The sequence below is a fragment of the Emydura macquarii genome, unplaced genomic scaffold (genome assembly GCF_026122565.2).
Source record: "Emydura macquarii macquarii isolate MOO-44397 ecotype Brisbane River unplaced genomic scaffold, CSIRO-AGI_Emac_v2 contig_267, whole genome shotgun sequence".
NCBI classification, from domain to species: Eukaryota; Metazoa; Chordata; order Testudines; family Chelidae; genus Emydura; species Emydura macquarii.
This window is the reverse complement of record NW_027130404.1, coordinates 396,863-420,465: the sequence shown is the minus strand read 5'-3', so window position 1 is coordinate 420,465 and position 23,603 is coordinate 396,863. Positions and strand designations below refer to the sequence as shown.

At 49.2% G+C, this 23,603-nt stretch overlaps 1 protein-coding gene across 3 annotated transcripts; it reads left to right on the top strand.

Annotated features, from left to right (window-relative positions):
- The first annotated feature begins 573 nt into the window (after nt 1-573).
- MAD2L1 (mitotic arrest deficient 2 like 1) lies at nt 574-6,655 on the top strand. 3 transcript variants are annotated; one of them, XM_067549403.1, is made up of 6 exons: nt 582-964; nt 1,302-1,448; nt 2,052-2,172; nt 3,282-3,385; nt 4,445-4,575; nt 5,130-6,655. In XM_067549403.1, exons 1-6 carry the CDS (start codon nt 892-894, stop codon nt 5,223-5,225), a joined length of 672 nt encoding a protein of 223 aa, XP_067405504.1. In that variant the 5' UTR covers nt 582-891; the 3' UTR covers nt 5,226-6,655. The 3 variants fall into 3 exon arrangements, with proteins under 3 accessions (XP_067405522.1, XP_067405504.1, XP_067405514.1); XM_067549413.1 differs by having other exon boundaries at nt 584-964; nt 4,445-4,539; XM_067549421.1 differs by having other exon boundaries at nt 574-964; nt 4,445-6,655.
- Nucleotides 6,656-23,603: the final 16,948 nt, after the last annotated feature.

Below are 23,603 nucleotides of genomic sequence, written 5' to 3'. Positions count from 1 at the left end.
TGCAGGTGCAGGACTGAAGCAGTCCCAGTGCAGCCGGTCTTGGGGCAGGTGCTAGTGCAACACTGGGCTTCTATGGCTCCACAGACTCTTTTTCTCTCTCCTGCCCCCCCATTAGCCAGGCCGCACTTCATCAGCTACTTAAAATCTCTCCCCATGGATCAGTGGCCTGTGCTGGGAGGGGAACCACGTCAGCAAGCAGCGCCCGCAGAGGATACAGCAGCCCCGCTCCCGGCCTGTATCTGGCTTCCAGCGAATGTTTGCTCGCGTTGGGAGGTTTCCCGAGGTGGGGGCCCCCTGGGCAGCGATCCCCGCCTCGCCCACGGGCACTTCCCCGCAAAGGGTCCCGGGGTCCCACCCCCAACGGCGTGTTTGTGTTTGCAAAGCAATTGCCAACCTCTCCGGTCCCCAAAGCCCCCCGCCCATAGCCCTCTCCGTCGCTCTAGTCTGGAGGGACTCGGAACGCCACGCGACCGGGCGGCAGCGACGCACTGGCGTTGGTCCGAGAGAACGCTGCCACACGCGGTTGGGAGCGCCCCCAATCCCGCGATACATGGAACGTGTAGCTCCAAGCCCAACCCCACTCCCAGACAACGCTGGGTTCGCCCGCCAAGGCGGAAACGAACTGCACCCGCGCGCGGATAGAGGTTCCGGAAGAGAAAGCGGCGTGCGTGTTGGTACTGTTACCAGCGGGCAATGCGCATGCGTCAGCGAGAAAGCTAAAGGAGGGGGAGGACTAGGAACGGCGAGAGCCAGCCTATGAGGCGTTTTGCTGCGGCGCAGCGTAGCACGTGAGCTGACCGCGCGGGGCGGCGCCTGATTTGAACGGGCCGATACCCGATATAGTGGCGGCGGGGAGGCTGCGTGGGGGCGCCGTTTACTCGTGCCGCCGCCATGGCCAAGCAGCTGAGCCGGGAGCAGGGCATCACCCTGCGGGGCAGCGCTGAGGTCGTCGCCGAGTTCTTCTGTGCGTGAGCGGTCGGCCGGGGGCCGCTGGTCGGGGGGGTTGCTGGGCGGCCCCCGCTTGTTGCCTCGCTTGGTCTCTGGGGGCGATGAGCCGGGCCCGAGGGGGGCCCTGCCGCACAGCGAGGTGCGCTGCTGGCTCGGGGAGGGAGCACGAGGCAGCCTGGTAGATCCGAGCCCCGCGTCTGTGCCCAGCTACTTGGGAGCTTTGTTCCCTTCCTACCCCGGTAAAGGGACGGAGGGGGAGGGGCTGCACGGATGGGGGGTGCCTGGGAGAGGGTGGGCTCTGCTCTGTGTCTCGGTGGAGCCTAGTGACCAGGCCGACTCTACCTGCGTTTCAGCTTATGGCATTAACAGTATTTTGTATCAGCGTGGGATCTATCCATCGGAGACCTTCACACGTGTCCAGAAATACGGGCTCACTCTGCTCGTAACTACAGATCCCGACCTTAAAAACTACCTGAACAACGTGGTAGAACAGCTCAAAGGTACAGCAAAGCAAATGCACGTAGAATGGTAGGGTAGCTCACACGGTTTTATGAGCTTTGAACTCTCCTGTTTTCCACAGCTAGCATAATTCTTTTAAAAGTGCATCATGATTCTAGAATGTGATTTGGACGTGCACTGATATTTCACTTGTGTGACAGTACTGGATATCTGTTCTAGTATTTATATTGGGGAGAGCCTTGTTCTAACAAACATCTATAAATTCTAACCACTCCTCTCTGAAGCAGAGTAGGATCTTCAGTCCCCTCACCATTCAGAGCTCAAATGTGAGTTTATTAATTGTTAAGAGGTTAGTCCTAACATGTCTGTTCAGTTTGTCCATTTACGTAGCCAACATCTCCCTGCCATGTTGTTTTTATATTTTGGGATTAGCTATTGGAATTGGCATGAATGTACATCTTTTTGTTATTAACCATGTATTTAAACTGAAGACTGCATACTAAATGCTTTTCCATAGGCAGTGATACTTGTGCAGATAGTAAAGGAGAGTTAATGAAGAGTCACTTAACTAAAGAAAATATAGATAATGTAGTAATCTCCATTTTCTGAATTTGGGGAAGATAGTTTTCTCTTGCTTCTTTCAGATTGGTTATATAAGTGTTTAGTACAGCGGCTGGTGGTGGTAATCTCTACTGTTGAGAGCGGTGAGGTTCTTGAAAGGTGGCAGTTTGACATTGAATGTGACAAGACTGCAAAGGATGAGAGGTAATGCAGTCAAAATCCCACTGTTATAAATCCTTCCTGTTGACTACTGTTAGTAGTTGATTAGGTGCAAGTATTAAAGGCCCTTTGTTTTGTATTTGTAAACTGTGCTGGAAAAAGAAAAATCTGTGTCAATCTTTGAAAATACTTATGTGTAGGGGGAAAACACACTAGCACAGATCTTCTTTGATAGACATTTATAGCTGTCAGTCTGACGGCAGCTAACTGGTGTGCTTCACTCTAGATCAGTGTTTCTCAATTGGTGAGAAAGTGACATTGTGCCGCCGAAAAAGGGAAGATGTCCTGGATTTTTCAGTGGAGGGTATCGAGTATGAGTGTAATTTCCCCGCGAAGCCTAAAGGGTTCCGTGGGGAAATTTAATTGAGAAACGCTGACCTAGTTGTTTGTATATAATTTGCTTATTTTGACTTTTTTTTTTTTTGGCCCCATATGTAAAAATAATGTTAAGAGCTTGGGGGGTTCTGCAATTATTTATCGAGTTCAAAAGGGTTCCGTGGCCAAATTTAATTGAGAAACACTCCTCTAGATCAAATGGAAAACTTTTGATCTCAGGGAGTCACGTGTTCATCTTTTACTTTAAAAGGTGCTACATATAAAAGGTAGATTTTTCCCTTTATTTTTTTTTTTCTTGTGTAAAACCTGTAGGTTACTTGAGCAAGCATTATAGACCTCCAGCATGGTATTTACATGTGTGTGTGGTTTTCACCACTACTCTGCTTATAGCTTTCTCGTTTTGAGAAGCAGTTACTTTGGTAACAGTATTATCCCATAAACTCCAGATCACAGGGAAATCAAGACAGAGGCTGGTATCCTTAAATATCGTGAGGCTTAAGAACAATGAACTGAAACCTTAAACTGTCATTTTGTTTATATTTTTCAAACCTTGATCATCCACCTTGTATTGCACTATGTACTATTTGTCCAATTGAAACTTGCATTTCTTGGGACAGGGACACAGTCTCTGTATTGTTTAAAAACTATTATTGTTCTTGCTCTTTCCCCATTAATTGTATAGCTAGATTTGGAAAAAAATTTCCATTATAACAAAAGCTTCATTTTTTTTCTGTATTGACAATTAATTACTGTTGTAGTATACCAAGAGAGAAATCTCAGAAAGCTATCCAGGAGGAAATTCGATCTGTTATCAGACAAATAACTGCCACGGTAACATTTCTGCCTTTGTTGGAAACATCCTGTGAGTATTCCAAACCTTTATGTGACTAATGAAACATTACAAACTTCTTGTAGAAGAAAACATCTTAAACCTGAACTGAGATTTTAATCTAAATGATACTAGTGCCTTTCTACTTATGAGTTGTATAATGCTTATGTAGACTTAAATGACAATCTCCTATTTCAAAATGAAGGATTTAAAAAAGTTTGACACCTGACCTCAAGTCCATTTCCTTCTGCACTTATATAACATTCAGTGTGCAAGCTGTCTGCTTTTGCAAAGAGAGCACAGAATACTAAGTTAAATATACATAATGTAAGTCTAAAATTATACAGTATTACTGGTTTGGGATCTAACTCTAATTGAAAAACCTTTATTTAAATATGCTAATGGTTCTCAACATACGTCTTCTCCTCCTCCCACTGAAGTACTTGTAAAGCTATTCCTGTGAGGTGATCTTCTTCAAAAGGGATGAACCCTGCCTCTGAATTAAAATTATGCAACTCTGAGTTTAGACATACATATTTAGCTAAAAGGTGTGGGGTTTTTTTTGTTTTTTGTTTTAAACTACTATGTATTTCAAATATGTTCTCCAATAAACGACTATAGAGTGACTAATAGCAAATTACTAGTCTTTTTGAGGATAGCTGTGAACTAACTATTATAAATGTTAACACAGTCATCCCTCAAGTGAATATTAGGCTCTGGAACTGCAAACACATAAGAGTAACTTTTGCACACAATGTCCTGTTCTATACAATAAACCTACCGAACTGCAAAAATGCCTTACCCTTTAGTTTTTATTTAAGGGATTAAGTACGTATTTATGGATTTATGATCTCACAGATTGTTTGTTTTTAGGTGCTCTTTTTGAATGCTAAATAGAAGATTGAAAATTGATGTTAGTCTGAATATATGTATGTTTCAAACATAAAAAGCCAGCTATTTAACTTGGCTATACAACATGTATGTGAGCTGGATTTTTAGGGGGCTTTTGGTCAAAGATGTGGAATTTGTGCAAATTAATAACCTCTCTGACATGTATACATAACCACTGACTATTCTCTTTTTTGCCTACAGGTGCCTTTGACTTACTAATTTACACAGACAAAGATTTGGCAGTGCCAGAAAAATGGGAAGAATCAGGACCACAGTTTATTGCCAACTCTGAAGAGGTCCGTCTTCGTTCCTTTACTACAACCATTCACAAAGTAAATAGCATGGTAGCCTACAAAAAGGATTCCTTTCCCTGACAGGGGAATAATGTGATCTGTGTCCATAAACTGCCTTCCTGTAAGGTTGACATTATGAACTGTAGTTGCATCCTGAACAGTACAGGAGTTTGGTTTTTTTCTGTGTCTTGTACTCTGGTTTGGATCAAAATAATAGCAAAACAAAGCAGTTCTCTTGTTCACATTACACACAATGCTGTGCTGAGTCCTTGTTGACCTGTTGTCGTCCACGTAATGAGGAACACAAGATTTACTTAGGAATGTGGCAGTGTTTTATACTGAACAGTGTATGCCAAATCCATTTTTAGATTGGACCACCCAGAGCTGTATCAAATACTTAACCCACCTATAACATAGTTTAGAAAGGCTGCATAGAGATAATACATTTGATTATCCTGGAATACTTTTGAAATAGCATCTGTTACCTAATCTCTTTATATTTTCTTTGAGATCATATAGTGCACATTAACAGACTTCTAAAAATATATTGCTCTAGAAAAATGGACTAAGGATTGTTCTTTATGGCAATTTAGGTGAATAGTGGTGTTAAGGAAGATGATCCTGGAATTAATCCACTACTGAAGTCATGTCTATTCTACCCACCTTTTTGCCTCTTTGCTCCATGCTAGAAACAATAAAATCAATACTTCCTCTGTATTATAAGAGGTCTGAATATGAATGATTGTCCTCTGGCCTATACAAAGATTTGGGTACTTTTTTACTCTGTAGTTAACTTCCTCATATTAATGTTTGTCTCTTATTTTGTATTCTTGTTTTAGAGAATAAAGCTCTGAAATATTTGTAATGAAAAAGCTTTTTTACGTTTGTGCAGTATCTGGAGACTGCATGTTTAATGCTTTCTAGACTATGTCCTTAAGTTTTTATGCAAGTCAAATATTATTCCCTCAAAAAAGCTTAGTGTCACTAAGAATCACAGCTTCTGTTACTTTTTTCTCCTAGTGTTAGTTTTGTAACTGAAGATTAATTAGTATCACTCCTGCAATGGGCTTTCAGGATCAGTGCATAAAATAAGACAAAATATTTGTGTATAGTCTCACCATTTTTGTATAGATTCCCTTGCTCTGTTTTGGTCTTTATAGAAGTACCCATAAAAATCACATTGGGAGGGGATCTTTACAGGCAAAAATAGTACCTGAAACTACTTCTAACTATTTCAACTCAACAATGTCCCTTTTAAGCAAAGTTAGAAAATGACTAAGTTGCATGGACAACTACCTGTAAGTCTGCTCCCTTGCACACTTGCATATGGGGCTTCATAACATGGAAGAAATGAAGCTGTGCACACCTTCAGAAAAATTTTTGCTGTACAGTTAACTTAAGTTCATATGTAAATTTCTTCAGCTATGCATGTTATCAGGCTAAGAACTCTAAAACATACTTTAGAGGGGCAGAGTGCTAATTTCAGGGCAATAATTGATCATATAAGAACTTCCCAGGTACATTCAATAGTTCTTCTGATTTGAGAACTATTTCTAGGGGTATTTCATACTTCAGTCTTTATTTTGGCAATAAAGCTATTTTGAAGAAAAATCCAAATTTAACAGCAAAAGGATAACTCGTTTAAAAAAACTTTATCTAAAGAAGGTTGAGGTTTCAGTTCAGAAGCTGAATTTGAAATGGAAAGTGAATGTAAATGATAAAATTTAGAATGGAAAATCTCATGCAGTCATTCTTAATTACCTGTGTAGAAAAAGCAAGGTATTTATAAGCTGTGTATTATCAAAATACATTATAGGTAGAGTTGGCCGCTCTGCCTATAAAAGTTGCCTGACTCATAAGATGCTGTTTTCAGTTGTTTATAACTTTGTCAAACTTCACCTGTTTGAAAAGACATTATGTTGTAGCAGACCAAACTTTTTTAAAAGGTTTCTGATAACAGTCCATTTTCTGAGAACGGAGTAAGGGGGAAATGTGGGGTAGTTTTGTTTTTTTACTCCATGTTAAAATATGTATCTTTTAAAATGGTTTTGCTGAATCTTTAATAACTCTGTTATTTACAGTTCTGGCTTTCAATTTGGCCAAGGGGGTAACCTCTCAAGCTGTGCTTTGTGCTATTCCTGTGAAAATCCGCCTGTATTTGGCCAAAATATAAGATTTTTGGAAAAATCTTGCTTCACTGCTAAAAATCTGAGGATGCTGTATGCAGTGAGATCCTCTTTCAGCTTTCTACATATGAGCGGACTCTGCAAGTTGCTATCCCTACACAGTATCTCTATGTGCTCTGGTGCGGGGGGGAGGCTCAGCAGGACTTTTCCTGCAATTGCGGCTTCTGGAAGCTGCAGGCCAGCAGCAACTGAGAACAGGGTTGGAGACTGTCTCCTTTTCTCTCAGTGCATGACTTGAATGCAGAGGAGAATGGGATGATCTGGGGAAAGGGACTAGATGTGGAGAAGTAGCCAATGAAGAGGAGGACCTGGGACAGGCTGAGCAAGGAGACCTGAGAAGGAGTGGGGATAGTGCAGAAGGGGTCAAGAGTGAGAAGAATGGACAGACTACTTTGTGTTCTTTAGAGCACCTGCCCTGCCAGAAACTGGAATGGAAGCCAAGTTCCATACATCGCACCATTCCTCTGCAATCAGCATGTGATTGAAGTCCACTGACAAAGTGTGCTGTAATGCTGACAGCCTACCTGTTACTGCTATGAGTTAGGCCTGGTCTACACTGGCAACGGAGGTCAACGTAAAGTTACTTATGTCGATCTCCGATCACCTGCATCTCCACTGGCACTACTGTTAAGTCGACTTAAGTCATGGCAAAAGTTGATTTAATAAGACCACCTCTGCAAGTGGCGTAGCACCTCATTGGAATTTATTAATTAGATTTAGTGTCAGTGTAGACACAACTTCACTTAAATAAACTTTATTGGCCTCGAGGAGATATCCCACAATGCCCTCTTGTGACTGCTCTGGGCATTTGCACTGTGGTCATGCTACCAGGAAATGTCCCCTCACCTCAAGCCCCGGGAAGATTTGAATTTTCATTTCCTATGCTGCCAATGTGGAGAGAGTACTCCTAATGGCTACTGCAAAGCCCAAATGCGCTCCAGCATGGATATGACCAGAGGTCTTAGATCTCATGGGTCTGTGGGGCGAGTAGTCAGCTCTGGCTCAGCTCAGAGCTGGCAAAAGGAATCTGGACATTTATGGGAAGATATCCCAGGGCATGCTGGAGAAGGGACACAAGGGATGCGCAGCAGTGCCATGGGTAGATCATGGAGCTGCGTCATATCGAAAAGCCAGGGAAGCTAGCAGCCGTTCTGGCTCCTCTCCCAAAATATGCAGGTTCTATGATGAGGTGCATGCAATTTTCGGTGGCGATCCCACCACAGTGCCACTTCGCAGCATCGATACTTCTGTTAGGTCACAGTCCATGGACAATGGTGAGGAATCTGTGGACGAGGAGGAGGAGGCAGCTGAGGAGAACGGGGTGTCTGTTTTCCCTGAAAGTCAGGACATATTGCTGACCCCAGAGCAGTCCAGCAACATACAGTACAGCACTAATGATCCTGGGGAAGGCACATTTGTTGAGTTGTTTTTTCTTCTTAGCAGTTCTGTCCTTTTACATGGGGGGGAGGGATAGGAAGGGGGTTTCAGGTGTTTCGGTGACTGTACTGGGGGGTGACCCAGGGAACAGTTTATTTCTCTGATGAGATATGCTCTGATAATCATCAGTTGATATCTCACACAAACTTTCATGTAGGTAATCTGTTATCCTTTGTGAAAGTTTTCTGGGGAGGGCTGCTTTGTTCCTCCCTCCACAATAGGATACTTTGCTGTGCCATGCTGCAATTAAAGGAGCCTGCATCATGGCAGAACACAGCTGGTACCCCACTGCATGCAGCAAATCTTCCCCGTCCTCGTGCGTGACCCTCAGGAGACTGATATCGCTCAGGGTCACCTAGGGAAGACGGTGCATGTTTTAAAATACTAGAGCTATACAACAGTTCATAGAATCATAGAATATTAGAGTTGGAAGGGACCTCAGGAGGTCATCTAGTCCAACCCCCTGCTCAAAGCAGGACTAACCTCTGCTATATCATCCCAACCAGGGCTTTGTCAAGCCGCAGCTTAAAAACCTCTAAGGATGGAGATTCCACCACCTCCCTAGGTAACCCATTCCAGTGCTTCACCACCCTCCTAGTAAAAAACTTTTTCCTAATGTCCAACCTAGACCTCCCTCCCTGCAACTTGAGACCGTTGCTCCTTGTTCTGTCATCTGCCACCACCGAGAACAGCCTAGCCCCATCCTCCCTGGAACCCCCTTTCAGGTAGTTAAAGGCCACTATCAAATCCCCCCTCACTCTTCTCTTTTGCAGACTAAACAAGCCCAGTTCCCTCAGCCTCTCCTCATAAGTCCTGTGCTCCAGCCCCCTAATCATTTTTGTTGCCCTCCGCTGGACTCTCTCCAACTTGTCCACATCCTTTTTGTATTGGGGGGCCCAAAACTGGACACAATATTCTAAATGCGGCCTCACCAATGCCGAATAGAGGGGAATAATCACTTCCCGTGACCTGCTAGCAATGCCCCTCCTAATGCAGCCCAATATGCCATTGGCCTTCTTGCCAACCAGGGCACACTGCTGACTCATATCCAGCTTTTTATCCACTGTTACCCCCAGGTCCTTTTCTGCAGAGCTGCTGCCCAGCTCGTCGGTCCCCAGTCTATAACTGTGCATGGGATTCTTTCTTCCTAAGTGGAGGACTCTGCACTTTTCTTTGTTGAACCTCATTAGATTTCTTTTGGCCCAATCCTCCAGTTTGTTTAGGTCACTCTGTATCCTATCCCTACCTTGCAGGGTATCTACCACTCCCCCCAGCTTAGTGTCGTCCGCAAACTTGCTGAGGGTGCAATCTACCCCATCCTCCAGATCATTAATAAAGATGTTGAACAAAACCGGCCCCAGGACCGACCCCTGGGGAACTCCGCTTGTGACCGGTTGCCAGCTAGACATGGAGCCATTGATCACTACTCGTTGAGCCCTATGCTCTAGCCAGTTCACTATCCATTTTATAGTCCTTTCATCCAACCCATACTTCTTTAACTTGCTGATAAGAATACTGTGAGAAACCGTATCAAAAGCTTTGCTAAAGTCAAGGTATATCACATCCACCGCCTTCCCTACATCCACAGAGCCAGTCACCTCATCACAGAAAGCAATCAGGTTGGTCAGGCATGACTTTCCCTTGGTGAATCCGTGTTGACTGTTCCTGATCACCTTCCTCTCTTCCAAGTGCCTTAAAATGGATTCCTTAAGGACCTGCTCCATGATCTTTCCAGGGATTGAGGTGAGGCTGACCGGTCTGTAGTTCCCTGGATCCTCTTTCCTCCCTTTTTTGAAGATGGGCACTATATTTGCTTTTTTCCAGTCATCAGGGACCTCCCCGTTGCCACGAGCTTTCAAAGATGATAGCCAATGGCTCTGAAATCACCTCAGCCAACTCCCTCAGCACCCTCGGGTGCATTGCATCTGGCCCCATGGACTTGTGAATGTCCAATCCTTCTAAATAGTCTTGAACCTGTTCCTTCAGCACTGCAGGATGTTTGCCTCCTTCCCATTCTGTGCCACCCAGTACAGCAGTCTGGGAGCTGATCTTGTCTGTGAAGACAGAGGCAAAAAAGGCATTGAGTACCTCAGCTTTCTCCACATCCTCCGTCACTAGGTCGCCTCCCTCTTTCTTTAAGGGGCCTACACTTTCCCAAATCTTCCTCTTGTTGGCAACATGCCTGTAGAAACCCTTTTTGTTCCCCTTCACGTCCCTTGCTAGCTGCAACTCCAATTGTGCTTTGGCCTTCCTCTCATTTCATTCCTGCACGTTCGAGCAGTGTTTATATAATCCTCCCTAGTCATCTGACCAAGCTTCCACTTCTTGTAAGCTTCTTTTTTGCGTTTAAGTTCGCCAAAGACTTCTTTGTTAAGCCAAGCTGGACGCCTACCATATTTGCTATTCTTTCTGCACATCGGGATGGTTTGCTCTTGTGCCCTCAATAAGGTCTCCTTAAAATACAGCCAGCTCTCTTGGGTTCCTTTCCCCCTCATATTAGCCTCCCAGGGAATCCTGCCCATCAGTTCCCTGAGGGAATCAAAGTCCGCTTTTCTGAAGTCCATGGTCCGTATCCTGCTGTTCCCCTTTCTTCCTTTCATCAGGATCCTGAACTCGACCATCTCATGGTCACTGCTGCCTAGGTTGCCACCCACTTCTACTTCCCTTACCAAATCTTCCCTGTTTGTGAGCAGCAGGTCAAGAGAAGCACGGCCCCTAGTTGGTTGCTCCAGCACTTGCACCAGGAAATTGTCAGCGACACTCTCCAAAAACTTCCTGGATTGTTTGTGCTCTGCTGTATTGCTCTTCCAGCAGATATCAGGGTGATTGAAGTCTCCCATGAGAATCAGGCCCTGTGAACTGGAAACTTTCCCCAGTTGAGTAAAGAAAGCCTCATCTACCTCATCCTCCTGGTCTGGTGGTCTGTAACAGACACCCACCACGACATCACGCTTATTGTTCTTGCTTCTAAGCTTAACCCAGAGACACTCAACTGCCCTGTACCTTTGTATTCCCCATTGTAGTATCCTACCAAGTCACTTTGGTTACTTTTATTTGGTTTAAGCAGAGACTATATCTCTTCCCCTGCACCACCTCCCCCACGCTTTCCGCAAATCCCCTATGTAAGGGCACAGCGAGCAGACCCCTCGGGGATGTCAGGAGTGGAATGAGGGTCTGTGTTTGCCCTGTGCACTGCATGGGGAGTATTGTCTACATTGTAGCAGTTGTATCATTTTCTTCACTCTGCTAACAATGGCTACCTTGTGAATTTTTTTTCATTGTGTAGACACCTCAGCCTTGGCCCCACCCTCAAGAAATGCTGTGGAAAGACTATAGCAGATTAGAAAGGGGTTGGGGGGGGGGGGGGGACAAGAAATGCCATATTCAGCAAGCTCATGAACGCCTCAGCGGCTGCAGAGACCAAGCTTAGAGCATGGCAGCTGACCTTGTCCCAGAATATGGACGTGGAGAGGGAGAGTCGCAGAGAAATGCAGGAGCATGATCGCAGTACCACGCAGGAAATGCTGCGAATCATGCGGGACCAGGCAGACATGCTCTGACGGCTTGTGGAGCTTCAGAAGGACTGGAGGCAGGACAGAGGTCCACTACAACCCCTCCATAATGCTCCTCCACCTAGGGCTGTGCTGCCCTCCCTCTCCTGCCCCCGGAGGAGATTGGCCAAGCTGCAGTACGTGCAGCGGTGGACACACTGACAGCTGGCCAGCAAGCTACCTCCCTACCCCTTGAGACAGTGAATGAACACTCCCCCTTCCCTCATGACTTGGATGTTCATAAATAAAAGTTTGCATCATTTCAACACATTTCTTTATTAAATCATATCTTGTTCTGGAGGGAGTTGGAGGGTACGGATATCGATTGGGAGGAGAGGGGGGATGTTCACCAAAGGCAAACAACATACAGGAACAGAAATCAGTCCTGCACCTCATTGCAGAAGCTGGTTTTCAAAGCTTCCCTAATGCAAAGCACTCCGCGGTTAGCTCTCAGCGTACTGCTGGCATCTGGCCACTCATAATTGGTGACCAGTCTTTCTGCCTCCACAGCCCAACCCTGGGGAAACCTTTCACCCTTCGTTTCACACCCATTGTGAAGAATGCAGCACATAGATATCACTGATGGGAGGTTCTTTTCAGTCATCTCCAGCCCAGTGAGAAGACTCCTCTATCTACCCTTTGAACACCCAAAGGCACGTTCTACAACATTCTGCAACTGCTTAACCTGTTATTAAAACACTCCTTGTCGCTGTCAAGGTGCCTGGCTTCATTAGCCAACGGAGCACGGGGTAAGGAGAATCCCCCAGGATGACTATGGGCATTTCCACACCCCCGATGTGAATTTTTTGGTCGGGGAAAAAAGTGCCTGCCTGCATACTAGAGAACAGCCCCGAAATACATGCATGTCATGCACCTTCCCAGACCACCCCACATGGATGTCAGTGAAATGATCCCCATGATCCACAAGGCCCTGCAGGACCATGGAAAAGTTCCCCTTGTGGTTTATGTACTCAGTTGCTAGGTGGGCAGGCACTAAGATAGGGATGTGCGTCCCATCAATTGCCCCCTCCCCGCAGTTTGGGAACCCCTTCATGGCAAACCCGTCCACTAGTCCTGCACATTTCCCAAAGTCACTAGCCTTCGTAGCAGAAGTCTATTGATGGCCCTGCACACTTGAATCACGGCAGTTCCCACTGTAGATTTAGCAACTCCGAATTGATGCCCAACTGAGCAGTAACAGTCGAGGGTTGCCAGCTTCCATGGAACGATGCTGACTCTCTTTTCCACCATCACAGCTTGTCTCAAGTGAGTATTCACATGCTTCAGGGATGGGGCCAGCTCCAAGCACAGTTTGAGGAAAGTTGCCTTTCGCATACGAAAGTTTTGCAGCCACTGATCATCATCCCACAGCTGCATAACGACGCAGTCCCAGCAGTCTGTGCTTGTTTCCTTGGACCAGAAGCTGCACTCCACGGACGCAGATGATGCGTTACAGCCTGCGGCAATCATGAATTGTTCTGCTCGATGGCTTGTAGCAGTGCAGCCTCGGTGGCATCGCTGTTGCCTGTGCTTCGGCTTCTTGCTCTACTTAGAAAATACTCGATGATAAGCTGCGATGTATTTGTGACGCTCACAATAACAGCGCAGAGTTGAGCTGGCTCCATGTGTCTCCGCAGCAATGGCAAGCGTGTGGAGTAAAAAAATGGCGTGAAAACAGTTTTCCTGTTTGTTTGGGGAAGAAGGGAGGGGGAAGCAGCGTTGCATCATGGGACAATGACACTCGGCCCAACAGCCACTGCAGCTAGTTGCACTGTGGGATAGCTACCCACTGCTTTGAAAGTCTAAGTGTGGACGCACGAGACCTGCGCGAACAGCATAGTGCATACACGCTGCTGCGACTTCTAAAAATCGGCTGCTGAAAGTCAACTTTAAGTAAGTCAATGTCACTTGGCAGTGTAGACATACCCTTACTCTGTTAACTCAAAGGCAGAGGCTTGTGCAATGGATCTATCAGTTCCAATCTGCCAGTGTCTCAAGTGGATGTCAATGTGATGCCACATGAAGTAATTCCTGTTACCTTCAGTTTGTTTTTTCTAGAAAATGATACCCCACAAAGTACATTAAACCAACATTAAGATTACAAAGTCAAGCACTCAAAAGTTAGTAAATGCCAGAACTGAGGTTGCCTATGCACACTTTATTTTCTCACCTTGTGCATGTACATTATGATAGTCTAATTACATGATCACATACTATTTTTTTCCCCACAGCTCCCCCATCTCAATCAGTACACAGAATGGAGCTCTGGATATGAATCAGAGTAGTGAAGGAGACTTGTCCTTAGGACCACATGCTTCATTTGTTGCAGAAGCTGGAAGGTATGTAGTGATTGAGGCAGGGAATGTAGGGGGAGATAGGAGGGCATCAGGGCTAAGGTAGTGAATGGTGCCCTAGAGAACTGGATTCTACCAGAGTTCCTATGTGCTGCTAGGTAAGTCATTTAAACCAAATTATTTCACAGTGTGGGGACCTCATTTTCTGGGGCCCAACTTGAGATTCTGGGGTCTGAAGTTGCAGAAGTGCCAAGCACTCACAACTGCAAACTGAAGTAAATAGGAGCTGTGCTCTGAACATGTTAATTGCCAAATAATGCTAAGTACTCTGAAAAATCAGGTCCTAGGCATCTTAATTAGCCATCCAAAAGGAGTGGATACTTTTGGCCTTACTCTGTCTGGACAGTATGCACTTAAGTAGCTGTTCAATACTTTTTATCCTTCATTGTTCAATGAGTGGCCCCACGCCTTCCTTAGTGCATACTATTGAAACCCTGCTCTGAAGACAGACTTTTCATTTCTTCATAGGCTTTTTATGGTGCTCACCACTATAGTAGCAAAGGCCCAAATCCATAAAAGGACTTGTTCCTTCCCCCAGACACCCATTTCTCCTGTAGTGATCCGGCAGGTGATCTCAGAGTACACCTAACTGTGCACAAAATAGGTAGGAGGGGAGGGAAAGATAGCCTCCCTTATAGCCCAGTAGTTAGGGCACTGATGTGGGAGACCTATGCCTGATGAGAAGGGCATTTAAACTTTTGTTCCCCACTTCTCAAGTGAGTACCCTAACCAGTGGTCTATTAAACACTGGGTAGGAGGGGCTTTCTCAGCCTTTCCTGAGGTAGCTAGTCCACTGTATATAAATGACTAAATATGCATTGGGCCTGAGGGAATCATCCTGTAGTCCAGTGGTAAAGGTATTCACCTGAGAGATGGGGAACCCATGCCCCCTTCTCATCAGGGAAAGGGGAAACTGAACCAGGATCTCCCATATCCCCTGTGAGTGCCCTAACAACTGGGCTAAGAGTTATAAGGGAGGCTGCCTTCTCTTACTGCTTTTTGTGTGGAAGAAGGCACGCTTTGAGTGCATTGTCCCCTGCAGGCAAGATAGGTGGACAATGCCTATATTCACCTGCTTTGAGGATCCTGCTGCAGCTTTTATGCTTAATAGGCACTGGCCTTCAGGACCAAAGCACCAGAGTGCATGTCAGAGGAAGAAGTTTAGGCACCACGGTACTTTAGATTCCTCTGGGGTTAGATGGCAATTTAGCAGAGAATGAGGCCGGGATCTTCTAGAAAAAACGTTTCTGATCATGTAATTAGGCTCTTTCAAAATGCATGTGCCCACAAGGATCAAATGAAGGTTGCACAGGCAACCTTAATTCTGGCATTTCTTAATTTTTGAGTCCGTGACTTTGCAACCTTCACATTCTTCTAATATAGGGGAGTTTTGTGTGTGCATGTACAATAGAGTGCTTCAGCCTCTACAGTCATGGGTTTTTCTTTTGCTAACACTTCTGTACCACATTACACCAAAAGTACTAAAAATAAAGCATCTTTAAGATACGGGTGTTTAGCAAAGCATTTCCTCCACTAGTGCTTAAGGTAACGTAAACTGCAGACCCAACTTGGAGCATCTTGACATGTTACTGACTTGGCTCTAAATGCTCTGGGCCAAATTTTTAAAGGTATTTAGATTCAAGATGCAGTCATGCATTTGGTGGGCTTTTCAAAAGCCTGTTTCCATCTTTTAGGCATCAATGCCTTTAAAAATCTGGATTTGAATAATTGTCTGTTCCTAGTTACAACAGAAATGGTCCTTTTTTCATAGAATCTTTCATTGTCTATATAGCCCACGGGCCTTGGCATGCTGATAAGCCAATTTGGTTCTATATAAGTATAGCTCTCGCCCTTGCATGGTTCACTGTATCTGACATCAAATGCTCACTGCTGGTGTATATTTTATAAAACTCTTTGCTGAAAGTAATACCTCACTTAAGTATTAATCCAAATTTTAATCATTCATATGCTCCTTTTGAAACAACATTCAGAAGGCCAGCTCACGTTTACAATAGTTCTGGTAAGAACAACTAGAAAAATGAGATGAAAATAAAAGTTGTACTTGTAAAGGTATGCACAGAATTGAGGTGATTTTGAGCTCTGGCATTTTGAGAAATAATTTAAAATATTTTTTCTATTGAAGTTTTGGGACTGTTGTCATAAGCAAACTGATTTAATAATAACTAGAAGTTAGAGATAGGAAAAAAAAATATGACGTTACCTATTAACCCATGCCGCTACCAGCACAAGGCTATTCCTTAGTATTTTTTTCTATTTAACACATACTGCATTGTCTATTCTGTGTAGTCCTAGCTTTAAACATCTCAAGTAGTGAAAACTTTCATTGTAAGATTACTCACCACTTAAATTTCTGCTGGGAAATTTTTCCTGATATCCAGCCTTAACCAAGTGTAAGTTCTACAGTGCTCTGCCAGAATGCCTCAACTATAACCTCTCACTCCTAAGAAATGGTTTCTGTAGAACAGCTCAAAGTATATGCCTATTCCATCCTTGGCTTCATCAGTGAGATGGCCTGTAACACTGCCTGGTGTGGGATGGTGCCATCTCATTCCTTTTTCCTTCATCAATGAGTTTGCACTGATTTTAATAGTTTTTTCTGTTGGTTGGGCTGTCTGGATAGTTGAACTAGGTCTGTGCTCTGTTACCATAGATGGTACTGCTTTTGGAGCAAAGACTGTGTCTTAATTGTGTTTGGAAAGTGCCTCACTGGTGCTATTTAGTTTAATGCCCCTACTTGCAAACTTATTTACATAAGTAGCCTCACTGAGTTCATGAAAATGGTAGAGGCTGTTGAATGAGAATTTGCAACTTTAACCAAGCCATGTAAGCACATAATGTCTAAAGGTGGTAAATATCTTTAGATAAGCCTCTTCAAATGTCATGTTCATACCATGTGCAATGCAGCTGAGTTAGGGTTGCAGCAGTAAATCTTTGCTTTCCCTGTCTTTTGGTTTTAAATTTGTAACCATATTGCATAAAAGTAGATTTGTTTGCATTCCTTGGTATGTACTTTTATTATTAAATTTTAAAAAACCCACAGCATTTCTCCTGCATTTTGTTTGTTTTCCACTAGAGGTCATCAAAGCTGTAAAGTTTAACTGAAGGGAATTCCTGTGGAAATCTGGGTGGCTGCACTGGGTAAACATTTTTGCTCTTCTAGTTTTATATTCATTTATCTATTTCATACATATATATATCAAAATTTTTACCTCTTCTGAAAATGTTAACTGTTTTTTTTTAAATGCTGAATTATATCTTTAGTAGAATTCTAACAAGGCATAAAGAATTGTCATGGAAAGATTTCCAGAGGGGAGAGATTGAAAGACTGGAATTGTTTAGTTTAGAGGGGCCATAGTAGAGGTATACAGATAATGATGAGCACAGAGAAGTTACAGAGGGCATTCCTCTTTAGCCTTGTAAGCGTTTCTGGTTCCGTGGGAGGCCACAGCGGCTTCCTACAAACAGGGAATAGCTCGCGTTTGGCGAGTGAGTAGTCCTGCTAGTCCGCCCTTAGGCAGACTTAGGGTGAGCAGCAGTTACTCGCTCCGGCCCTCCGTCAGGGCGGGCGAGCAAAGAGTCAGTGGCTCCAACCCCTAGGCAGGGTGGGCAGAGGCAGATCGCTCAGGCCCTCAGGCAGGGCGAGCGAACCAGGAGTCAGTTGCTCCAACCCTTAGGCAGGGTGAGCAAAGGCAGATCACTCAGGCCCTCAGGCAGGGTGAGCGAACAAGGAGTCTATTGCTTCAACCCCTAGGCAGGGTGAGCAGAGGCAGATCGCTCAGGCCCTCAGGCAGGGTGAGCGAACAAGGAGTCTATTGCTCCAACCCCTCGGCAGGGTGAGCAGAGGATCGCTCAGGCCCTTAGGCAGGGCGAGCGAACAAGGAGTCAGTTGCTCCAACCCCTAGGCAGGGTGAGCAGAGGATCGCTCAGGCCCTTAGGCAGGGCGAGCGAACAAGGAGTCAGTTGCTCCAACCCCTAGGCAGGGTGAGCAGAGGAGGCAACAGCTTCCGGCGGGGTCAGGAGAGCAATCCTCCTGGGGTGGCTAGGGCAAAGGGGAAGGGGAGGGGGACGCAGGCCCACCCGTCTCCACTGCGTCCCAGCCCAGGGCCCTAGCAGTGGCAGAAGCGGCTGCCACTGTGCCGGCGGGGCTCCCGCCGCAACACACCGGCTATAAGGCGGCTTCAGCCACAGGCCGTGGCTGTCCCTGGGCTACTTCCTCCCCACTGACCCTAGTACCTGCCTCCTCCGTGCCACGAAGGTGGTCCTCCAGGGGTAGCGCCGTCAGTCCTTCCTCGTCGACCGGGGGTAAGGCGGGGAGCTCCTCTTCAGGGGGCAGCTCCTCAAGGTCGTTGGATGTGGGGAGCGGCTCAGCCTCGGGCAGCTCCTCCAAGTCCAGCCCCGCTGTAGGGAGGGACTCGGCGGCCGGCAGTTCCTCCAGATCTAGCCCAGCCTCCGGGGGTGCCCGCCACTCGGGCCGCTCTGGGGTCTCGGCCCAGTCTGGCGGTTCCAGCGTACGGCCCCGGGCTCGGGGTCGGGGTAACTCGGCCCAGTCGTCCTGGCCGGGTTGCCTAGTCCAGCTTCTCGAGGGCCCTATCCAATCCCCGGGCCCAGGTGGGGCCAGGGTTCTTCGTCGGCGGTTAGGCTCTGGCCTAGGCCTCTGCTGGCGGGGCAGCACGTCCGCCTCTGGCAGCAGTCTGGGGTCTACTGAGCTCAGGGGCCAGGCTTTTGTACTTCCCCTTCCTGTTGGGGCTCCGCCCTGCGGCAGCCAATTGGCCTGGCCGGGTTGTCCTATCCCGGCCCGGGCCCTTTGTTGCCGGGCAGATTCCAGGGCAGGGTGTGAGTTGAGCCAATCAGAGCGCGGGCGTCCTTCCTCAGGCTCTGGTTCCGTGGGAGGCCACAGCGGCTTCCTACACACCCCCCCCCTTAAGTCCGGCTCCCGGTCTCCGGGGCCGGCGGGCCTCCCGTTGTCGATTCGGGATAGGGCGTCTGCATTAGCGTGGTTGCGCCCGGCGCGGTGCTGGACGTTAAAAGCAAATGGCTGCAGGGCCAGGTACCACTGCATGATCCGGGCATTGTTATCCTTCATCGTCTGCAACCAGCGAAGGGGGGGCATGATCGGTCACGACGGTAAAGGTACCCCCAAGGAGATAATATCTTAATGCCTCTAGGGCCCACTTTACCGCCAGCGCTTCTTTCTCGATTGTTGCATATCGTTCCTCGCGGGAGAACAGCCTCCGGCTAAGATAGAGTATGGGGTGTTCCTCCCCCTCGAGTACTTGTGTCAGGACGGCCCCTAATCCCACGGCCAAGGCATCAGTCTGGACGACAAAGGGTCGGCTAAAGTCTGGGCTGTACAGGACGGGCTCTTGGCACAGGGCCTGCTGCAGAGAGCGGAAGGCCCGATCCCGCTCTGGAGTCCACTGAACGTGGAGGGGCTGTTCCTTCCTTAAGGTGTCGGTCAGGGGGGCAGCCAGCGTGGCGAAGTTCGGCACGAACCTGCGATAATAGCCTGCCAGGCCCAGAAACTGCCGCACTTGCTTTTTGGTGGCCGGCCTCGGGTATTAGTGCAGCGCCTGCACCTTGCCGATTAGGGGGCGTATGGTCCCGTGTCCTAGCGTGTACCCCAGATATGTCGTCTCTCTCCATCCGATATGGCACTTCCGAGGGTTGGCAGTGAGTCCAGCATCCCGGAGTGTTCGCAGCACTGCCGCGACCTGGTTGAGGTGGGTCTCCCAGTCCCGACTATAAACGACCATGTCATCCAGATAAGCGGCTGCATAGTGTAAGTGGAGCGCCAGGAGCTGATCCATGAGACGCTGGAAGGTCGCGGGGGCTCCGTGTAGGCCAAACGGCATGCGTACAAAGTGGTATAGACCACTGGGGGTGGCAAAAGCTGTCTTCTCCCGGGATTGAGCATCCAGAGGAATCTGCCAGTACCCCTTCATGAGGTCTAGGGTGGAAAAGTACCGGGCTTCCCCAAGCCGATCTAGCAGTTCCTCAATACGGGGCATGGGATAGGCATCAAATTTCGATATGGCGTTGACCCTCCGAAAGTCGATGCAGAAGCGGCGTGATCCGTCGGGTTTGGGTACCAGCACAATCGGGCTTCGCCAATCACTCGTCGACGGCTCGATCACCCCTAGCTGAAGCATGGTCTGGACCTCTTCCTCTACCGCCGCTTGTAAGTGGCGGGGTGGTGAGCGGGCGCCGGTTCGTACTATCTCCCCCGGCGGGGTGTTGATCACATGGCAAACTCTGGTGGTTTCCCCAGGGGCCGTGGTAAAGGTGTTGGCGAACGTGTCCGCCAAATGCCAGGCTTGCCGCTGCTGAATGTCTGTCAAGTCCCCTCCGAGCTGGGGCACTCCTCCTTTCTCTGGGTCGGGGACCTCTGGGCCCAGCTCGGGGTCTGGGGGGTAGGGGTTGATTAATAGCCCCTCCCGCTCTTTCCAGGGTTTTAGTAGGTTGACATGGTAGGTCTGGTTCTTCCGTCTCCGGTCGGGCTGTCGGATTTCGTAATTTACTGGCCCCACGGGACGTAGGACCTCGTACGGTCCCTGCCATTTCCCCAGGAGCTTAGATTCGCTCGAGGGCAGTAACACCAATACCCGGTCGCCGGGTTTGAAGGAACGGGCCCGGGCCCCCTGGTTTTAGGTCCGGGCCTCCGTTTGTTGGGCCGTCCGTAAGTGGTCCTGAGCTAGGGTCCCCGCCCGCCGCAGGTGGTCTTGGAGTTCCAGGACGTATTGTAGCACCCCCTTGGAGGGGGATGGCGTCTGTTCCCACTGTTCCCTCATTAGGTCGAGGATCCCCCGGGGTTGCCGTCCATACAGCAGCTCGAAGGGCGAAAACTGGGTAGAGGCCTGGGGAACCTCTCGGATGGCCAGAAGCAAGGGGGGGACTAACTGGTCCCATCGCCGCAGTTCCTCTGGAGGGAATTTCCGGAGCATGTGTTTAAGCATCCGGTTAAAGCGCTCAACGAGGCCATCAGTTTGCGGGTGGTATACCGAGGTCCGGAGCTGCTTAATTCCAAGGATGGCACAAACCTCCCTCATTAGCCGGGAGGTAAAGTTTGTGCCTTGGTCCGTCAACAGTTCTCGGGGCAGGCCGACCCGGGCGAACACCTTCACTAGTTCGCTCACCACGGTGCGAGCGGTGGCGTTCTTCAGGGGGATGGCCTCGGGGAAGCGCGTGGCGTAGTCGACCATGATGAGGATGTATCGAAACCCAGCCGTACTTCTCTCCAGCGGTCCCACTAAGTCGATGGCCACTCGGTCAAACGGGTTCCCAACTACCGGGAGGGGCACGAGGGGAGCGCGTGGAATGTCTGCCGGGGCTACTCGTTGGCAATCTGGGCAGGAGGCGCAATAATCCCGGACTTCCCGATACACCCCCGGCCAATAAAATCGGGAAAGCACTCGGGCGAGTGTCTTATCTGCACCGAGGTGTCCGGCGGCCGGGATATCATGTGCCAGTCTCATGACTGCCCTCTGGTGCGGCTGGGGAACCACGAGTTGGGCGTGGGGCTCTTGCGTCTGGGGGTCGCGCTCCAGGCGGTAGAGCTGGTCTCTTTTGAGTTCAAAACGTGGCCACTGCGTAGCCCGTTGGGGGTCTACCGCCACCCCATCCACGGCGGCTAGCTGCTCGTAAGCCCGGCTGAGTGTAGGGTCCTCTCGCTGGTCCCGGCAGAAATCGGCCAGGGCCCCGTCGGGGTTTTCAGGGGCGTCACTCTCCGTCGGCCTAGTCCCGGCATCTGGATCCTCCACTCCCATGGGCGGGTCAGGTGGGGTCTCCCGGGGTCCCTCGCCCTCCGGTGGGTCCTCGTCCTCTGGCGGGCCCCCTCGTGCGTCCTCCCCCAGATTCCCCTGGTTGGTGTCAGGTCGATCTTCAGTTTGTTGCAGCATTCCCGCAAGGTGGGGCCAGTCCCGGCCGAGGATCACCGGGTACGGGAGCCGGGGGGCCAGGCCCACTGTCAGCACTCGGGTCTCTGACCCAATAGTCAGGGGGACCGCCAAGGTTGGGTAAAACTTGAGGTCCCCATGAATACAACGGAGGCCTACCTGTCCTAAGGTCCTCCCATCCTCCGGGACGAGACCCCGCAGGATCAGGGTCTGGCCACACCCGGAGTCTACCAGGGCCTCATACTGCCGTCCCGCAAGTCTCACCGGGATGGTCACGGCGGGGCCGGATCGGCTCCGGGCCCGTCCCTCACCAGCGTAGACGGTACCATAGGTGCACGACTGGGCGGGACACTGTCTTCGGAGGTGTCCCAGCTGGCCGCAAGCAAAGCACGGCCCCGGGGTCCCTGGTCGCGGTCGGGGACTACTCTGTCCAGCGGGTTCTCTGGGCCACGTTTCTTTGGTGGGCCCGTAGGTGGGTCTGGTCGGGGCCCGATCCGAGCTCCCTGGCGGTCGGGCAGCGTGGTTCTGCGTTCGGGGGAAAGGCCCCGCTGGTCCGCTTCGTCCGCCGGAGGCCTGGGCCGGCCCGATGGGTCTCTCAGCCGCCAGGAAATCCTCCATCAGGCGGACGGCTTCGGCCAAGGTAGTAGGGTGGTGCCGCAGCACCCAGGTTCTCCCTTGTGCTGGTAGTATCTGGACAAACTGCTCCAGTATGACCTGCTCCGCCACGGCAGCCACCGTGTTCTGATCTGGCTGGAGCCAGCGCCAACCGGTGTCCCGGAGCTCTTGGGCTACAGCCCGCGGACGGGCCCCAGGAGGGTACACCTTCTCCCTAAATCGGCGGCGGAACGTCTCGGGACAAATGTCTAGCGCATCTAGGATTGCAGCCTTCACGGCAGGGTAATCCCGGGCTTCCTCGTCTCCCAAGGCCCGATAGGCTGCCTGGGGAGCCCCCGTCAAGTAGGGGGCGAGGAGAGTCGCCCACAATGTCGGGTCCCAGCCAGCGGCGGTTGCGACGCGCTCGAACGTTACCAAATAGGCCTCAGGGTCGTCGGCTGGTCCCAACTTTGTCAGGCTTGGTGCGGGTCCAGTTGTGGGCCGGCTTCGGCCAGGGGCTTCCTCCGGGCTTGGGGCGGCAGGTCCGGCACGGCCTCCCAGCTGCTGCAGAAACTGCCGCTGCAATTCCTGCTGCTGGGCCCCCAGGTCCCGGATGAGCTGTTGTTGCTGCGTGCCCAGTGTCTGCAAGAGTTGCTGCTGCTGTTGTAGCTGGGCAGCCTGCTGCTGTTGTTGGGCCTCGGCCCACCATTTGATCAACTTCTCCGCTTCCATATTTACGGGTTGCTTCAGGTCAACACTCGCAGGGTCCCTATGCGTCAGGGCACGGTTGCCTGCATTCTCCACCACGTGTAAGCGTTTCTGGTTCCGTGGGAGGCCACAGCGGCTTCCTACAAACAGGGAATAGCTCGCGTTTGGCGAGTGAGTAGTCCTACTAGTCCGCCCTTAGGCAGGGTGAGCAGCAGTTACTCGCTCCGGCCCTCCGTCAGGGCGGGTGAGCAAAGAGTCAGTGGCTCCAACCCCTAGGCAGGGTGAGCAGAGGCAGATCGCTCAGGCCCTCAGGCAGGGCGAGCG

Bases quoted from the DNA above. Each gene is read 5' to 3' on its own strand.
- MAD2L1 (XM_067549403.1), top strand. From the start codon at position 892: ATGGCCAAGCAGCTGAGCCGGGAGCAGGGCATCACCCTGCGGGGCAGC. The intron at 2,173-3,281 runs GTAATGCAGTCA...TTACTGTTGTAG, and splicing joins AAGACTGCAAAGGATGAGAG to TATACCAAGAGAGAAATCTC. The intron at 3,386-4,444 runs GTGAGTATTCCA...TTTTGCCTACAG, and splicing joins GCCTTTGTTGGAAACATCCT to GTGCCTTTGACTTACTAATT.